Source organism: Passer montanus, unplaced genomic scaffold (assembly GCF_014805655.1).
Source record: "Passer montanus isolate IOZ18808 unplaced genomic scaffold, ASM1480565v1 scaffold139, whole genome shotgun sequence".
In the NCBI taxonomy this organism is placed as follows: Eukaryota; Metazoa; Chordata; class Aves; order Passeriformes; family Passeridae; genus Passer; species Passer montanus.
Genome location: NW_024360830.1, coordinates 128,724 through 147,434, shown reverse-complemented (window position 1 = coordinate 147,434; position 18,711 = coordinate 128,724). Strand labels below are relative to the sequence as shown.

Below are 18,711 nucleotides of genomic sequence, written 5' to 3'. Positions count from 1 at the left end.
GGGGCTGGGGGCCGGGCTGGCGCGGGGCCGCGGCTCCTCCTGCTCGTGGAGCTGGGGGCTCTCGGGCGGCGTGGGGGGCGGCGGGGCAGCCTCGGGCCGCGGCGCCTCCTCCTCCATGTTGACCGCGTGCTCCGCGTTCTCGATGATCTCCTGCAGCAGCTTCCGCTTCTGGTACTCGGGGCCTGCGGAGAGAAGGGTGTGAGGAGTCATTCTGGGATGGGGATAGCGGGGATACCCAGTGCCATGGGTACTCCAGTGCCATGGGTACCCCAGTGCCATGGGTACCCCAGCGCCATGGGTACCCCAGCGCCATGGGTACCCCAGTGCAATGGATACCCCAGTGCCATGGGTACCCCAGTGCAATGGGTACCCCAGTGCCATGGGTACCCCAGCGCCATGGGTACCCCAGTGCAATGGATACCCCAGTGCCATGGGTACCCCAGTGCAATGGCACCATCGTGGTGTCGGCAGCTGTGCCCCCAGCAGCAATGGGTTTGGGGACTGTGGTGCAAGGGTCTGGGAGAGGAGGAACTCCCAAACCAGACCCTGCTGCCAGGAGGAATTTCCTCCAGGAACTCCCAAAGGCTCCAAGCCTTACTGTGTGCTGTCCAGTTGGGAAGAGCTGAAGGAGCAGGCAAGAGCTGCAGATAAGTTTAATCTTGTGGTCACACAGATGGGTCATGCTTGGGCTAAGGAGGATACAGCTCCCAATGAACTTTGTTTCTTGTTTTATTTAATGGCTAGGAAACTCTTCCATGTGGCCTCATTGGTGTCAAATAGCATGGTAATTCACAGGATACACACGATGACCAGTGTCATCAGGAAAGGCAGGGTCCCCAAATTATCTGTGTGCCATCCATCATGATAGGAAAAACATGTTTCTGATATATGGAACAGGGTTGGAAGTTACACAGCCCTCTTGTCTGCCCTGAGCTCCACAACAGCAGCAAAATTACCTGGCACCATCACGAAAGGTGACTCAGGGCTTCAGATTTCATTTTGGCCTCATCTCACACACTGACTTGTGAGTTCCTAGCAACATTGCCTCACTTCAATTTTTCACCTATAATTAAATCTTTACTTCTAATTAACCCTACTACAAATTGCAGCCCAGCCGGGGCCAGGGAAATTCAGACAGAGCCTGATGCTGAAGATATCCACCAAAATGCATCACAAAAGAACTGGGAATATCTTGTGGAGTAACAACCCTCCACAGTGCTCCACATGCTGGGATCTTCTGGGAGAAGGGTCCCCTCACATCACCGTGATGCTCTCAACAAGTGAGAACAAGAAGAGCATCATGCTCCCCTGTGCAGTGTGAGGTTGCAGAGCAGCTTCTTTGAAAGCAAAGCACCTGCTCTGGCCTCATTCTGTGAACCCCAGTGATGCTGATGAGTGCAGATATACAGGGCTTGCTCTGTGCTCCTGAACAACACTGTAGATCCTGGAGCCACACTGCCTCTGGCTGCCTCCCCTCATCTCCTCATCTCAAGGACTGATGCAAACCTGATTCTCCTTGGGAAATTTCTCTTGGTGCTCCTTTTGCTCTCCTAATGATTTGCACACTGCTACCTCTGTCCATTCAGGCAATGCCTCCACTCGGAGGAACAGTGGGGAAAAGGAGGGCACTGATTTCAGCTGCTCTGCTCTGCCTGCACACTCCTGTCAATCAGCAGATGACCCATTCAGGGCCATTTATTTCTGGCTCCAACTGAGTTATTTGGAAGTCATTTCAACAGTTGTTCAGACTCCTCAAAATAGGCTGCCTGTAGCTCCAGGCTCCTTGCTCTCTCCTGCTGCTTTCTTCTCTTCCTGAATAATTTACAACACAAAACCCCCCAACTGCCTGGAGGACACACACTCAGCTCTCCACCTTCATCTACCAGCACATTTCAGCAAGGGTTTTGGCTTACATCCTTCTTTAAGTTGCCAGGGATGATACCCTAACTAAAATTCAGGGCTCAAGAGTTATTAGGGATTTGGTGCTTGCTGAGCAGGATTGCCTGTGCCAGACACAGCACAATCAATCTGCCAGGATAGCAGGGAGAAATACAGCTACCAAACACAGCTGGGCTCTCCTGGCTGTGTGAGCAGCAGCTCTCAGTCCCAGCAAAATCCAAGGCTGGACTACTGTCTGTTTCTGTTCCTGGATGGTGCAACCGTGTGAGAAGAAATATATCCTTGTGCACTTTGGGAATTTAGAGGTTTAAAAGAATCATAGAAGAATAGCATACATCAGGAGCTTAGAAGGCCAGTGAGAGAGGCCAGGACCCAAGTGAGGCCCTACAACAGCAGCAAGAGGATCCAGCACCTGAGGAGCCAGGAGTGGAGGTCAGGCTGCCCCAAGTGCTTTACAGAGACTGGTTCAATTGTCTCATTCAATTGCCATGGGTGGAAAAAATAATCTAGCTAGATGTCCAAAACCTCCCCACAGGGATTCCAGTTTCCTTTGTTTCTGTTCTATAAATACCCCAGTGTGCAAAGGGTGAATGCAGAACTGTGAGTGGCAGCTGGGGGGCTTATGTGAGGATCAAGAGACATTTAACCATTGTCAAATGAAGTGCCATGGGCTGGCTCATGCCCATGCCCGGGTGCTCTGGTGTTTCCCCACTCAAAGCCAGCTCCAACAGGCATTGCTGGGTGCTGGGGAGGAAGAGGCAGCTCTCCAGTCTGGTGTTTCCCAGCTCATAGGTGCAGGACAAGGTGAGAGAACAGGGAATTTAGGAAAATCTGTCAGCATGACTCTCCCCAACCAGGCACCAGCTCTGAGCTGCTCCCATTTCCCACTGTGTGCCCTGTGCTGGGAGTGGTACAGGAGATGCAGAGACACCGAAATCAGAGCAGGGGCAGGTGTCAGGTTTTGCTGAGCACAAGTCAACCTTTGGCTTCTACCCCCAGTTTTACCACTGTGATAGTCCCTTGTGATCTTGCCTCAGTAACCATGGGACACTGACTCCAGGCAATAAATCCAGATAATAAGAAAGACAGGATGAAAATGTAGGCACTTGGAATTTTATGTTCTGCTCTGTTATTACCTTCCCTCTCTGTAAAGCAAAGTTTTCCAGGAAGAACATTTCTCTAGCTAACTCAGTCCAGGGAAATTAATGGCATTCACAATGCTGATTCTAATATTACACTTCTCATCTACTAATCCTCAGTGCTTGGTCTCACAGAAAGAACCTCCCAAGTGTTTACCCAGCCAAATAATTAGCAGTGATACTAACAAATTAATAGAGAATCAGGAAAATAGTATTTTGTATTAGCTGCTTTCTTATAGGATATTACATCCCCTAATTAGCAGAGTCTGATTGCTCTGAGGCCCCACAGGATATGGGTTTGTGAGTCAATGTGCAACACTGTTCCAAGAAAAAGCCACAAGGGATGTAACTACAGGAGAGGTGCAGATAGCCCCGAGCTTGCTGCCTGTCCTGCCTGGTGTTCTGAGGCTTCAGTGTGTGGAAAAACATGAGAAACTCAGAAACTGTGGGGTTTTCCTCCAGTCTATGGTAACACAGTGAGTAAAACAGTGGTGTCAGGAGGACAGCAAATCAGCCAGGGCAAGGGGCTGGCTGCAACTGAGCAAAAGAGGATTTAGGATAGACAGGAGAGCATTTTGTGGAGTTATTAAGTGGGTGAAGCACTTGAACAGATTCCCCATGGAAATGCCTCTGATCCTACCTGGCTGGTAGAAGTCTGGGGAGAGCTCCCTGGCCATCATTCTGGCTATGCCTGATTCGTTGTTGGCTGCCTGAGCTGCCTGCTCAGACCCTTCAGCCTTGGCTTTGGCATGAGCCGTCCTGCAGAGAGAAGAGGGGAGAACAGTGAGCACCCCCTGAGCCAGGGTCATCCCACTCACACAGCAAACCCTGGCTGCCACCAAAACTGAATCAGCCCAGCTGGCATAACAGCACTCAGAATTTGCCCACATGACCCAAAACCCTACACTCAGGCAGAGCAGAGCAGATTTTCAACATGGAAGGGGCCCAGATGCTCAAGGGTAAGGTGGAAAGGGTGCACGTAGGGAACAGAGCAGGTGCATTTGCAAATGTGAGCATGTTCACATGCTGCAGAGAGGCACTGCAGAATGGGCTCACTGCTGTGCTGCTCAGAGGAATGACCAAGGCATCACACAGGCATGGTTGGTGGCTGAACTGCTCTGTGTGTCACCAGCCCTGCTCAGCACACAAGATGGGTTTTCCCAGAAATTCCTCTCTTGTAGCTCTTGTAGCTCTCCAGCAAACAAAATGCCTTGTCCAGGACTCCTTTACTCGCTGCAGGCTGACAGGCTGATCTCACCAGAGCTATTGTCTCCCTCTCAGCTTGGCTCTCTGAGTCCTTTCCACTCCTTCCCAGCACATCTCCTCCTTGCTCCATAGGGTTACAGGCTATGGGAGTTATTTTACTGGCCAGCTGTCATATTCCTCACATGCCTCATGCTCAGAGCCCTGTGATCTTCCTGCTAAAAGCAGGGATGGCTTTACAGCCCAGTTGCTCACAGTCTGGGAAGGAGCTGACTTCAAACAGCAATGTTGCACCTTAAAAATAAGGGTGGGTGAAGAACAGTATATTCAGCTGCTTTGTTGCACTCAGGTCTTACTGAGAGGTGCCTTCCCTGTGGCCTCACTGACAGATTTTCCAAGGCTCCCCATATTCCCTCTTTCATGTACAAATCCATATTCCCTGTTTCATGTATTTTTGTGTAATAAGCAGTTAGCATTCCTCCAACTCCAATTCACCCTAAATTACAACCTTTAAAGTGGTCTTAGGGTATCTGATGAGCCCTTTTCAGATGCAGGTTGGTATCTCATCATGTTTTAGGACAAAAAAGGAGGAAAGATGCAGTTCTCATTCCTGCAGTGGAAACACTCCAGAGGAATTTATGGACTGTTAGTCATGAAATGAGGATTGATTCCTTGCCATTAAACTGAGATCCAGTAGGAAGACAAGACAAGCTGAAGTCCGAATGCTCAACAGGTGCAATGAAAAGATGATAGAAATGCTGTTCTGAGACCCTTTCAAGGGAGAAGATACACACATATGCCATTCTGAGTAACTGCAGGGAAAGAACTGAAAGTAGGGCATCAATCCCAACTGATACAGGCAACAGTGTGACTTGACAAGGGGCAAAAAACACTGCTCAGGGCCCTGTGATAGAGAAGAGGGTGCAGAGCTGCTGTGGCTCAGCCTGTCCCTCCCTGGAATGACATCCCATGCTGCTGGAGCCATGATTCACCTCCCTGCCCACACTCACACGTTATCTCCCTGCTTTCTCTGCACATTGAGCTGCCTCAGATTGCAGTCATTCTTGGTCTTTTTATCCGAAACTATTTCAGCTCCTGAAAAACCCAGAGACATGATGAGGCAGAAAACAGCATTTTTAGGCTGCTGCTTGCAAGCAGGGGGTCTGAGCCAGTTCTGAACAGAGAAAGCACCTCCTTTTTTGGTAGCTATAATCAGCATGATTAATTCCACTATAATCTGGCAGGGGCCAAGGGGAATGTGTCTGTGCTCTCCATGCCTGGGGGATCAGAGTGGGCTGGGTGTGCTGTGCCTGGGGCACACAGCCTGCCTGGCGCTGGCCCCAGGGAAGAGGCTTTCCAAGGGAGGATCCAGCTCTTGATCCTGGCAGGACGTGCTCCAGGCCCTGCCTTTGTCCTGCTGCTCCTGGAGGATGAGATTCATCATCAAGAGATAATATTCTCCCTTTCAGTTGCTCTCTGAGCCAGGCAGATGCTATCCTGACCAATTCCCAGACAATCACCCAGCTGGCCCCAGCTGGAGGAGCAGCAGGCAGCTGGTGGCAAGTGCTTTCCTCAAAGTAGTTTCCAAAGAAGTAATCTGGAAGTGCACTAGATGTGCTCTCACCAGTAAGGAAAGAGCTGGACAAGTCAACATGTGTGCAGATGGCTCCTGCATGCTCAGCTCTCTCCCAGCACCTGGGGACAACACAAGAGAACAGGGCTCTCTTGTGGAGGGCTGCAAGCAGCACTGCATCCCCTGGTGCCTGGAGATGTTGGAGCTCCCAGTTATGCTTTTCTTCTGCAGGAGTTTTGCTGGATGCTATTTGACTGCAATTCCTGCAGAAGGAGAGATGGCAAGACTAAGAAGATCCAGCCAGGGCTGCCGAGGCTGCAGTGAGGATGCTGTGGGTGCTGGGGAGCTGAGCCATTGCTGTGAGACACCACAGCCCCAAGGGTAGCAGGGCTCTGCATTGAGGGGTGTGAGGGCAGGGACATTGGGGCAGCTCCTGGGCTGCACACACGGAGCAGTGACAAGAAGCTGAGCAGTACAACTTTGGCATCCTGCACTGCCCCATGGCAGCTCTCACTCTGTGGGACACAGGTGAGCTCTGCTCTTGTCCCCCTGCTTGCAAAGCCATCCAGAGGTGTTTGAATTGGGGGGACTATTGTCAACACAGCTGCACTTTCCAATCTGGCAGCTCCAGCTGACCACAGGTCGACCCTGTTGGCATCCCAGGAGAGCACTGCTCTCCCAGCCAGCCTGGCCCCAGCAGGGATGCTGATGCCCTGTGCTGGGTCCCTCTGCTGCTGAGATCATTTACCTGGCAAGGCGAGGAACGTTTGGCTTTCAAAGACATGGCAGGGTGTCTGAAGTTCATCTTTTCTGGCTGAGCTGCACATCCCCACGACACCAAGGGACACAGTGCAGCCCTCCAAAAAACCCACACTGAGGGTTTTAGTGGCACTGTGACAAAGCCCAGCCTAGAGGAAAGGGTCCAGCCATAACAATAACATCTAGCTGGCCTCTAGTATCCCTGAATTTATTATTTATCTGCGTGGCTGGCAGAGCCTGGGAGCCCAGCACAGAGGAAAACTTGGCCCTGGCAGCAAAGCAGGACACAAATGCCAGTCACCCTGGGAGAGCCCAGTACATGCAGCACAACAGCCTGTCCCATCCACAGCCTGGGGTCTGCCAGGAGCAGGATCCAAGGAAAGAAAAAGCCCAGGGAGGTTTGAGGGTGTCAGGAAGGTGATTTTCAAACCCCAGAAGTGAAACGTGCAAGAAGAAAAATTTCTTCCAAGGTTAAGATCTTCTCAAAAAGCAAAACAAGCTTTTGCAAAAAGGAAATACCAGCCTTAATAAATTTTATGCCATTCATCCACACTTTAATCCACACTTTTTAATTTACTGCTGTTGTGTTGTCACCTCCCAGTAACTCTGCAGTAAACAGCCCCTGCAAAAACCAGCAGAGGAGAAAGTCTGGAGATAGAGGAGCTCAGCGGGAACCGAAACACAGACCCAGGGGCTTTAGAGCAGCCCGCAGCAGAATCCAAAAGACCCTTTTCAAGGCAGCAGTGGAAAATGAGCCACGAACAATAAACACATCCAGCTGGAGGAAATCAACACAAAGAGGGACCTTTACAAACCCACACCGGTGCTCCCGTCCCACAGGCAGCGCTGCCAGGATGAACGCTTCCCAACTGCACCCTGAGCCATCTCCCCGGGCAGTGCTGTTAAAAATAGCTCCAGTGAATTCTTTGCAAGGAGGAGCAGCAGCTCGGAGCCGAGCTGAGGGGAGGCATGTGGGCAATGCCCCTGTCCCAGCCCTGCTGCCACTGCCTCCCGGCTGGATCACAGCAGCTGCCGGGCTTCACACCCCAGCAGGGCGGGAGGGTTAAATGCATCTGCTGCTTTATTTGCTCCTCTGGCATGGCTCTAATGCTCTAATCGTTTTTGTACTAGTGCAGGACAGAGCACCACTCCTGGCCATCTCCCAGAAACACTGCCTGGAGCATTCCTGCAGCTGCTGCTGAAATGCCCCACGGACACACGAGCGCAGCTGAGCACCGCGCTAACAGGTGAGGCCCAGCCCCAGCCAGCACCCCGTCTCTTTGGACAGTTTTTGTGGTTTTGCACATCCACATTGGATTAGACTGCAAATGAAATTGGAATTAGCAGGGAATACTGCAAATACCAGACAGGGCTGGAGTGCCTGAAGATGCAGCAATGACCTTGCAGCTAGAAATAGGGGAAGAGTTCAGCTCTCTGCCCTCACATTTGCTTACTGGGGGAATGTCAGACCTGTCCAGTGCTGTCCTTCCTTCTCCAGGGTCCCCCTTCTCCTGTTGATTCAGCAAACTCTGAGTAAGGTCCAACTGAACACCTCTCCAGCCCAACCCATTCTATGATTCTATGATTTTATGATTCTATGATTCTTGCCATTCTTGATATTAGGAGCTGTCTAGAAGATCATTAAGCAAAAGTAATTAATGAGTCAGTTCTAGGAAGAGAGTCTTCTGCTGAATTCCCCTCTCCTGGAAACTGGCTTTCCCACTCCCAGCCAAATCCCTGCTCCAGCATCCAGCAGGAATCATTCTGTCCTTATGAAGAAACTTAAAATAATTGTTTGTCTTGGCAGGAATGTTTGCAGCACTTAGAAGGGATCAAGGGAAAGCTGAAGAAGTGTTTTTGTTAATGGCAACACGGTCCCTTCTGTGCACACATCATGAAGGGCAAGGGGACACATACCTGGGCTGGGGCTGGGACTGGGTGACATTTAAAGGTCCCTTCCAGAATTCTATGATTCTACATCCTGACTACAACAGAACTTTTTGGCTTCTCTATTTGACACATTGTCCTCATACTTGTGTCACCTCTCTAGCTGGAGCATCCCTTTCTTCCTGCTCAGTCCCAGTCCATCTCCTTTGTGTCTCTCCCTCTGCCTGCACATGCATGCAGATACCAGCAAAACTCTGCTACCCTCATTTGCCTATAACCAGCTCACGGGACTGAAATTCCCTCTTCAGTGCACCTCTCATGCCACTTTCCCTGCCTTCAGCCAAACCCATCTGTCCCATCCCATGGGTGTCCTGCCCTGACAGACAGCTGTACCATTCATGTTCCTTTTGCCCTTTTTGCTCCATCACTCACATGCATACACCCACTGTGACACCCCTGGGGTGCATGAGCCTTTGCTGCTTTATAATACGGGCTCTGCACCTGCAAGGTGTGATCTAAATTGTGAAATAAGCATAAATCAACACAATTTGCATCCTAAAGGAAACACCTCCATACTGCTGAAGCAGAAAGCCAAAAAGAGAAACCATCTTGACTTTGCAGAGCGGCTCATGAGATGCCCCAGGCTTTTCCCTCTTGGTACCAGCACTTACACAGAAGTGGCAGCACTTTGTACATGCCCAGGTTACTTGGCTGGTTAAATCAGACCTTTTCTCCTCCTTCCACAGCAAGGGCATGACCAGGCCATTCAGCCCAGAGAAAAGCATCCTTTTCTGTGCAGTGCTTTAGGAGCACAGGCCTGGCAGAACTCCCTGCCACCTAACGAGCTCAGCCTTTATGATTACTTGGTGAATTTTTAAAATACCGAAATGTTATCCTTAGCTCTAAATAGCTCTGAGCCACTTGCATCTTTCACTGAGGGATACTTCCCTTTGGAACAGTTAAAGTGATATTAATCTTTCATCAGACAGATCTGCAGCTGTCTTCAATGAGAGGACAACCTACTCATCCCAGCCCCACGTACAGGAGGATCTGCCCCATCAGTCTCTGCCAGCCCGAGTGCCCCAGGAGCTGAGCAGGACTGGGTGGCCAGTGGTCAGCAGGGCCTGGCTGTGCCACCCTGCACAGGCCCATGGGCTGTGAGGAGCCCGTGGGGCTGGCACAGCCCACAGCTGCTCTCTGTTTCCCCCACAGCCCCAGGATGCAGCCAGCAGCTGCCCAGAGCTGGCTACAAAGGGAGCAGAGCAAGCCAGAGCCTGCCAGCTCAAAGGGCTGCTGGCACCAGGATGGCACCCTGACCCAGGGACACTGCACCACGGGCAGGACAGGCAGCTCCTGGCTCTGCTGGAGCCTGGCCTGACAGCACAGCCAGGCTGGGAGCAGCTTGTCAGAGCATCCACAGAGATATTTTTGGGAAAAGGGGGATTTGCAGCTGCCAGCTGGACCCTCTCCTTCTCCCCCTGGCTTTCAGGGCCACTCTGCTGCTCTGGGTGCAGATTGAGTGGAGCCCCAAGCAGCAGGAGCAGGTCCCTCAGAGCAGCACAGCCTTGGGAATATGCCCAAATGCCAGTGATTTATTCCAGCTTCCAGGACACCCTTACCAATGGGGCTCAGCAAATGCCCTGGGGACCCTGATTTAATTAGGTACTACTGCAGGATGAAAGGAGCTGGGTTATCCCACTGATTACTGCATCAAAACATCTTTACAGCACAGATGCAATCAGGGTCCTTCAGCCTTTTCACCCCCTGTGTGCACCTGCCTCCCTGGGCTGTAGGAACTGAGTGAGCAGGGGCTGCTCCCTGCCCTGCCTGTGGAATTCCCACTTCCAAGAAAGACCAGGAATACAGCAAACATTTGTTTTGAGGGAGCCTGCCTGACCCAGGAGCTCCTGCCCAGCCCCAGCTCTGCCAAACAGACAGCATCCATAAGAGGAGTGTGTTTTACCAGACTGCTGGATCCACCAGCATTAAAATGGGTCAGAAGATTTGTGTTTTCACTCTGAAATTGTTGGGTTTTTTAACCAAAAGTTTTAGCACCTTCTAAATCAAATATTTTTCAGATTTGAAATCTGAAAACCAAATAATAATCCAAACCAAAAGAGTGAGGAACTGCTGAATCTGTTTTGTGGGGTTTTTTTCCAAGTCAAAAAAAGAAAAGCAGAATTTTTTAGGAAATGAAGGCATATTTCTTAAAATATTGCATATGCCCAAAACCCCAATTACTTATCAAAATTTAAAGTAGGAGCCTTTTTTTCCGAGTCCTGTAAGTCTCTTGAGTTGATGTTCACAGATCTGAGGTCCAGGGAAAAGAAGAGATGGAGCTGGGAGGGCACCAGCCCACATCCAGGCTTCAGTGCCTGCAGCTCCCATGCACCTGGACCCAAGGCTGCTGAGAGCACCAGGCAGATGGGACACCGGGTCCCTGCCAGCCCTCAGTGAAAATCATCAGGCTTTGCAGGAGCAAAATGAAAAAACTTGGACTGAAAAAGCCAAAGGGCTCTGGCTCAGCACCAGGATAAGCTGAAAAAAATGCCCCTCCTCCAGAAGGGAGGGTTTCTGCATCGCAGGCTTTCTATTTAAATTGGACGTTTTACTTAAATATTATTTCTTTTTCAAGATAAGGCTATTTCACATTCCACTGAAATGAGGATAATCTCTGAGCAAAGCATGGTTGAATTCAATGATTTCAAAGCCCAGCTCCCTGCTGGCTGATTGCAAGCATTTGGATGGGAGTCAGAGCCCTCTTGTTCCACGCAGCAGCAGATCAATTGAACGAGTTGCTATCATTTTCCACAGTCATTTTTGCAGATTAAAGTCACACTTCATCTTTCCCTTTCTGTGTTTGTAAACTGTTGAGATAAGGATTTCCCACAAGGTCAGAATGAACAGCCCATTAACTCCACTTTCCCTGCCTGGCTGGCTATCTGAATTGTACCCATCCCTAGGGCTGACGTCCTGCCATCCCACCTCTGCTGCTCTTGAGGGGATCCCTGCAGGACAGAGCCTCACTTGCCTCAACCCTGATAACCCAGGAAGCCCTGGAGAAAGCTGTGTGCTGTCCAGCAGATGCCTCCTCCTTGGAGCTACTGAAAATGCATGTTCCCTCTTACCCTAATAAGGCATGAAAGTGCCTGAGGAAATTCATGTGAGGTGGGTGGAAAGCAGATAAAGCCCTGCACCCTCCTCTGGAGTCAGAGCACATCCCGTGTAAGGAGCATGGTGGGCCAAAAATGTGTCAGTGCTGGAGCTGCAGCCAGCCTGGATGAGGCTGCTCTGGGAGAGGGCTGGAAGAAGGGCTGAAGGCATCACACCATCACTCACCCCGTGACACTGAATCCCTCCAGCCCACAAAGCCTCACACACACCTCCCCTTTGTGGGGGGACACACTGTGGGTGTCCTGCAGCTGGGGGGGGTGTCTGATCCTGGCTCTGGACCCCAGCACTGGGGCTTGCTGTCCCTATGGCCACACTGGATCAGGAACAGAGAAGAGCTCACCCAAACCCTACAGCCCGCACTGCCTCCAGTGGATGGGTGGAACAAGGAGTAGGCAGAGGTTTGAAAACAGCAATATTTCTGCAGAGCAGGAGACTGCTGTGCCACACAGAAAGTGGGAGAGTCCCAGGGCTTCAGCTGGTGCAGAAACTGGATTTCTATTAAGCAAGGGTAATGAAACAGGATTATCCTCTTTATAAACACACCGGGCTCTGTGAGAAACATCTTTACTGGGACAGCAGGACTGAGGAGCATCCCCTCAATGCTGTGTCCTGGCACTCAGCTATAGCAGGGAGCCACGTGGCTGCCCTTGCTTCTCCCTGTCCACTGACTCTCTGAACCCTGCCCATGGAAGTACCAAGATGCAGATTCCCATTATGGGGGCTGTGAGGCAATCACAATTCCTGGAGCAGCCAGAATACCCAGCATCAAGGAACTGTGCTCGGCTCAGGCCACTCCACTGCCTCCAGGTGTGGTTGTACCTTGCTAGAAGTGACCCTTCCACTGCACCCCATGGGGAGGTGAGGGGTAGTCCTTGGTCCCCCTGCACATCCATGCATTTGTCATTTAAGCCCCATGAGAGCTCAGGCCGTGACATCTGTGATCTTTGGTGTCTGTAGAAATGCTGCTCACAACTCTCGTGTCCCTCCCTGACAAACAGCAGCCAGTAACCCACCCGGGGCTGGGAAAAGCTCTGCCCATCTCCTGCCTCCTTCTTCCTCCTAATTACACACCCTCACACTCGGAGCTGTGGAGTCCTGGAGCAGAGGGATTGTGAGGCTGGGAGAGCACAGGAGGATCAGCTGCTCCTTCCTGTCTGGCAGGGCTGTCCTGAGCCACGGCTGCTGCTGCTGCCCACGCTCACAGGGTGGCCAAGAGCACCCTGCCCTCCTCTGGCTTTAGACCTAAAGGTCTGGGAATGTGCTGAACTCCTGAGTGTCTAACACCTGCGCCTCTAGCTAAAAGCACACTTTAAAAAAATCCTTTTGCCTTTTTAGAGCAAACCCCAAGTCTGATTCAACAAACCTAAAATCCCAGGTCTGAAATCTGGCCTCAGGGAAAGCTGAGCTGTGCTGTCAGGAGCACCAAGGCCACCGTGGTCACAAACCATACCTCACCAAAGAGGTGTTTGGGGAAGAGATCCCTTTGGCTCCCCACTTTCCCCACCAGCAGCCTAAACCCCCAAAAGCAGTGGGGACAAGGGCAGAGCTGTGCCAAATAAAGCCCCTTCCGAGTGGGAGCGCGCAGCCCAGCCCCAGCGGCGTGGGCTGCCCCAGCCCCAGCTCTCAGCTGTCACACTCAGGCCACGCTGATAAAGCCCTGCTCTGCCTGCCCTTATTTAGTCAGGAGCCTGTGCTGACTGCAGCGATTTTGGGACGTCATTTGCACCACACAGGCGCGTTCCCCAAGGAGAGGCTCGCTGCTGCCCGGCCACGCAGCCTGGAAATGCTGAGCGCAGGGAGCAGCGGCGACGCTGCCGGGAGCGCAGCCAGGCACCAGAGCCTTGGAAAGCGATACAGGGGCTGCCAAGCGCTCTTGCTGTTTGAAGGGGGAGCTAAGATGTGCCCCAAAGTCATGGGTATGGATAGAAAACCAAGTTGGGCCTCAAAATGAGGCCACAGCTCACACTGTGAGCAGTGCCCATGTGTTGGTGGTGGGGAAGTCACATCAATGTCATGCCTGGCACTGGAGCTCTGTTGTGCTTTCACACAGCCCAAGCTCATCCTAATGAATCAGGAATTGATGCCCCACACTTCAGAACACAATCTAGAAATTCCTGCAGATATCTACTGATACTACATTAAAACAAAAATAAATCTAAAATGTCTTCACTCATAGTTGTACTCTCCAGGTACAAATTACACAGGGGCTACAGGGCCAGCACAAACTGGTGCAGCACAGTAGCCATTATAGCCTCGAATATCTTGCTTTCCTACTGATCCCGTGACTTCCAGCAGATGTATCTGAGGTGTTCCTGCCAGGACATGCACCCTTCAAAGGATCTCAGAGCTTGGCCAGACCTGTGCCTTGCAGGACACATGGCCAAGTCCCTCCATTGATTTTGGTCCAAGTCACTGGGCAGCACAAGCATGTGCAGAAGCAGACCACGTCAGATACTGCTGCAATGGGACAGAGGTGGGATTTGCAGTATTTACACTCATTTTGTCCTTAAAAAGCACCTGAGAGAAGGAAATCCCCTGTAAAAGCTGCCCAGCTACTGAGCACATAAGTTTCAAAAAATCAAAGGTTCCCTCTGCAGACAGTCCTGCCCTTCCTTTATTTTATTTTATTTTAATCTGTTCTGAAGAGATGAAAGCTGACCATTTTCATGGTTCTTCTCCCTGTATTCTGTGGGACCACCCTCCCCACCTGACAGGCAAACACACGCTGCTCCCCAGGCACAAGGAGCATCAAGCACCCAGGGCACAGAGCACCCTGTTCTGTTCCAGCCCATGTGCCCAGAAAGCTGCAGGGCAGCTGTTGCACACCTCAGCACAGCTTGGAACCAGCTCACTCATGGCCTGGTGGCAGCTGTCCCCTCCTCACAGTCCCCTTCATCTCCTGGGAGGTGAAGCCCCAGCTGTGATCCCAGGCTCTCCCTGTGCTTCCCATCCACCCCAACTTTTTTTCAAAGGAGTCCCCAGCCAGGTTGGAGTGGGGGAAAGGGGAGGGTGGAGGGACACAGCAGGTGCCTTCACCTGGCACTACTGCAGGAACAGCCATGTGCCAGCTCTGACAGGAACCCCTTGGGTTCACAGCAGGGCTAATGAAACCTCATGGTGTGTGTTAAGTGTGTTAACCCCACATCCATCCATGGCCACCCCTGGGCAGGAGTAAAGCCATGTCTGCCAGCTGCCACAGAGGCTGCATTCCAAGATGACTTTTCTCCTGAGTGAGAGCAGCCTGGGTGAGCATTCACACTCCAGCTTCCATCAACTCCACCCCTCCAGCTGATCTCCAGAGCTGCTGAGGGATGTCCCCAACATCTGAGCAGCACCAATGGGCTTTGCATGGCTGCTGACCTGGATGGGCTGCTCAGGAGAGCATGGCCCCATGCCAAATGATTTACAGTGAAATAATAAAAAACAGAGCTGTTCTCTCAGCTGACAGTGAGATGATGCCCTCAGCTTCTTGCACAACTGGGAAAGCAGCTGGATTGCCAACCCAGGAGGATTCAGGAGGGAGCTGAGGGGGTCAGGGCAGCAGAGGCAGTAGGACAGGCAGTAGCTGGCACTGCCCACGGCCCTGGCTGGAACACCCAAGTGAAACAGCATTGTTTCACTGGGACAGGAGCTGTGAAGGTGCCTCAGACACCCTCGGAGCAGAGCATGGGCCAGGGCAGCTTTGGTGACTGCACTGAGCATTGTCCCTGGCTGTCACTGCTCTCCTGCCCCCCTCAGTGCTGCTGCCAGCCCCCAGCCATGCACCCCAGGGCTTGGCACGTGCCTGGGATTCCTGCAGTGCAACTGGCCCGGGCAGCTTCCAGTGCTTGGGCTTGTTTTCCTCGGAATTTCTATCCCTAGAGAGCCTTTTATGGTGCAAAAGGGAGAAATCTGGCCTTCTCCTGGCATTTCACCCCCCGACAGCAGGAGGCTGGATGTTACAGCAGTTTAGTTCTGCAAGGGGCTCCCCCGAGTGCCACAAGCAAATGAAACTCAAATGTCCATGTACAACAGCACAGGTGTGCAGAGGTAGCTGGGAATTCACACAGCCCACCTGCTGTGTCCTGATAATTAGTGCCTAGTAATAATCTTACATACAGAAATGTCCTATCTTTCCCCAGGAAAGGATGGGTGTAGCCTCAAAGGCATTTTTTTTTTTGGGTAAGGGACACCACCATCTGAGGAGAAACATGAATGCTCCATCTAGAAAACTCCACCTCACAGTTATGAGCTGAGGCAATGCTAATGATAGTGCAGACCTTCTATAAACTGTAATAATCCATTTTCACAATCTGTCTGCAATTACTCTGCCCTGGGTGTGGAAACTGAGGCAAGGTTCAAGGCCAAAGCAAAAGTTGTGGCAGAACTGAGGTTTAAGCTAATGACCTTCTCCAGTAGGAGATTTATGTAGATTTACTTGCTATCCTAAATCTGAGGTGAAAGGAGGAGGGAGGAGAGCACGAGTCAGATTTACAGAAGGCATCAGGTAGAGAGAGCAGCTCTGCCCTGAGCAAGATACACCAGGAATAAACACTGATGGCAACGCTGAGTTACAGTTTACAGGACAGGCAGCCTGAATTCCCCTCTCCCAGCGGGTGCAGCTCAGCTGAAAGCTGCAGGAACAGGACTGGGGCTTCACACTGCCAGTGAGCACAACAACCCCTTCCCTGCCCAGCAGCCACACCACTGCAGGGTCTGCTGCTGAGGGCTCCCTGGAGGAAACCAGCTTCCACATCTTATTTCCTCCAGCTCCAAGGTTTCCTTAATAGGAAATTATTCCCCGGCTGCACTGGGAGGGATGCAGTCCCCGCCAGGGCAGCGGGCGCATTCCAGCCCCTGACTGAAAACACTGCAGAGCCTCTTTTGATCCAAAGCGTAAATAGTGTATAATAAAAAGAGGTTTGTGTAAACCAGCCAAGCTCTCGGGGAGCAGTGGTTGCAGCTCCAGCCTTCTTATTCACGCCCTGGCCACACGCTTTTCCCGGGCACGGCAGAGCTGGTGTTGGGCTGAGCCTGCCCTGCCAGAAGGATCCAGGGCCCCACGCCACCCCAGCCTGTTATTTTTAACCTAGCTGGCCCTGCATGGAGCTTCACTTGCAATCCTGCTGGGTTTTCTCCACCAGTCCCTGAAGCAACTGAGGTTTTGATGAAAAAAAAAATCAATTGTGCTCCCCACAAAAGTTTGGAGAAGAAATGGCTGTCAGGAGATTAAAGTGGGGGTTTCTCCAAGGAGTGGAATGGTGTTTGGGAATAGGTGTCCTCCTTGTTTATTTCCCTCCTCTGGTTGATAATGAAGTAACTGATAATTAAACAGGAATGAAAAGGAGTGAGACAGGACAGCCATGGAGTCACAGCCACTGCCCAGCAGGTGAGCAAAGCCTGTGCAGGGTGAGGTTTTCTTGGTGAGGTCAGGTGAAACCTCAAGGACTGTTCCAACCACATTTCCCCAAGGAAGAGGAGAGGAGCGAAGGCTCCCAGATCTCTGTTCTCTGCCAGGTCAGCTCTGAGACTGGCAGGAATGCTGCAGGAGGAGTGTGCTGCCAACACAGCTCGGACACAGGCAGGGATGTGAGCTGGAGGAGGAGAATTTCCCGTGCCCTTTCCAGGCAGACCCTGAAGCCACTCTTATTTCCTCTCTCCTCCATCCCAGGAGGGACAGTGGAGCAATTACACTCAGCTGCTAAAATTGACAAACCTAATGCATCCCACAAACCTCCCCCAGAGCCACATTGGAGGCTCCAGGGCCAAACTGTGTTCTGCTGCAGCCCCAGTTTGTCTGGGACACATCTGGCTGCTCATGAGCCTGTTGGATCTACCACCATCAAACCCTCTGTTTCCCAGGCTGCTCATCAGTGCCCAGCAGCTCTGACAGCGTGGCACAGCATCAGCATGCTCCCCATCCTGCTGAGTGCCAGGGCTGGCAACAACTCCTGCTGTCCAGCACCTCCCCTCTGCACCAGGGGGACAGGAGAGGGGAGGACAACGAGAACAGCTCCCGAACACATGGGGAGGGGACCATCCCCGCGGGAACTGCGAGCTGGAGCTCCGAGCACCCACCTGGACGCCGCGATCTCCGACTTCTGCCGGGCAATGGCCGCGGCCCTCTGAGCCCCCTCCACGCTCCTGTCCACCTTCTGCCGGATCTTGGCGCTCTTGAGCGGTATCACACGCTTCTTCATGCCCTTGACCAGGACGTTGTGGCGGTACTTGCCCTCCTCCTTCTTGCCGTCGGGCAGCGTGGTGCAGCCGTAGCCGTGCCGCAGGTTGTCCAGCCACTCGCCCTCATACTTGAGCCCGCTGGAGCGCTCGCTGACGCCGAAGCCGGCGCGTTTGTCGTTCTTCCACTCGCCCATGTAGGTCTCCGTGGTGGTGGCGTCGATGTCGGACTCGAAGGGGGTGTACTCCTCGCCCTCGGCGCCCTCGCCCAGGCTCACGGTGGAGGTGGCGTCGCTGGCGGCCGAGCTGATGCCGCTCTCGCTCTTGAGGAAGCTGACGCGGCTCTTCTGGCTGGCCAGCGAGGACTTGGACTCGGACTTCTTCAGCTTGCCCAGCAAGGAGCCCCTGCGGAAGAGCCCGCCTTTCTTGGCCTTGCCGGCCTCCGCGTCCGCGTAGAGGCTGAGGGCGAAGCCGCCGCGGGTGATGGTGGGCGAGAGGGGCAGGCTCTCGGGGTTGGCGGCGGGCGAGTCCTGCTGCGGCAGGGTGCCGTTGCTGTGCTCGCTGCGCAGCGAGGACAGCGAGGTGCGCAGCGGCGAGCGCACCACGGAGGCCATGCCGTAGGGCACGCTCTGGCGCACGCCGTAGCCGTGCCGCATGCCGTTGGTGAACTGGCCCTGGTACGTGCCTGCGGAGACAAGGGCAGCGTGAGAAGGCGGCCCGCTCCCGGGAGAGCGGAGGGAGGCGAGCTGCGGGGCCGCACCGAGCTGCGGGGCCGCACCGAGCCCAGCGCCGCCGGTGCTCGCCCTCACGCGAAAGCGGCGGCGCCCGGGGAGCAGAGGACACCGGGCCGAGAGGCTCTGCCGGCAGGTGACAGCTGGCTGCAAAGGGACTGAGGGGGACACTCCGCACACCACTTACTGT

The 18,711-nt window shown here is 52.8% G+C and overlaps 1 protein-coding gene across 1 annotated transcript in view; it reads right to left on the bottom strand.

The window, feature by feature from the left end:
* The window catches only part of JPH2 (junctophilin 2), a 31,636-nt gene that overhangs the window by 5,339 nt on the left and 7,586 nt on the right, over positions 1–18,711 (bottom strand). The window contains exons 2-4 of the mRNA XM_039699773.1: positions 17,692–18,475; positions 3,679–3,797; positions 2–182 (exon numbers count right to left, since the gene is read on the bottom strand). Of these exons, the coding sequence (XP_039555707.1) occupies positions 2–182; positions 3,679–3,797; positions 17,692–18,475 (1,084 nt within the window). The remainder of the gene's footprint in view (position 1; positions 183–3,678; positions 3,798–17,691; positions 18,476–18,711) is intronic.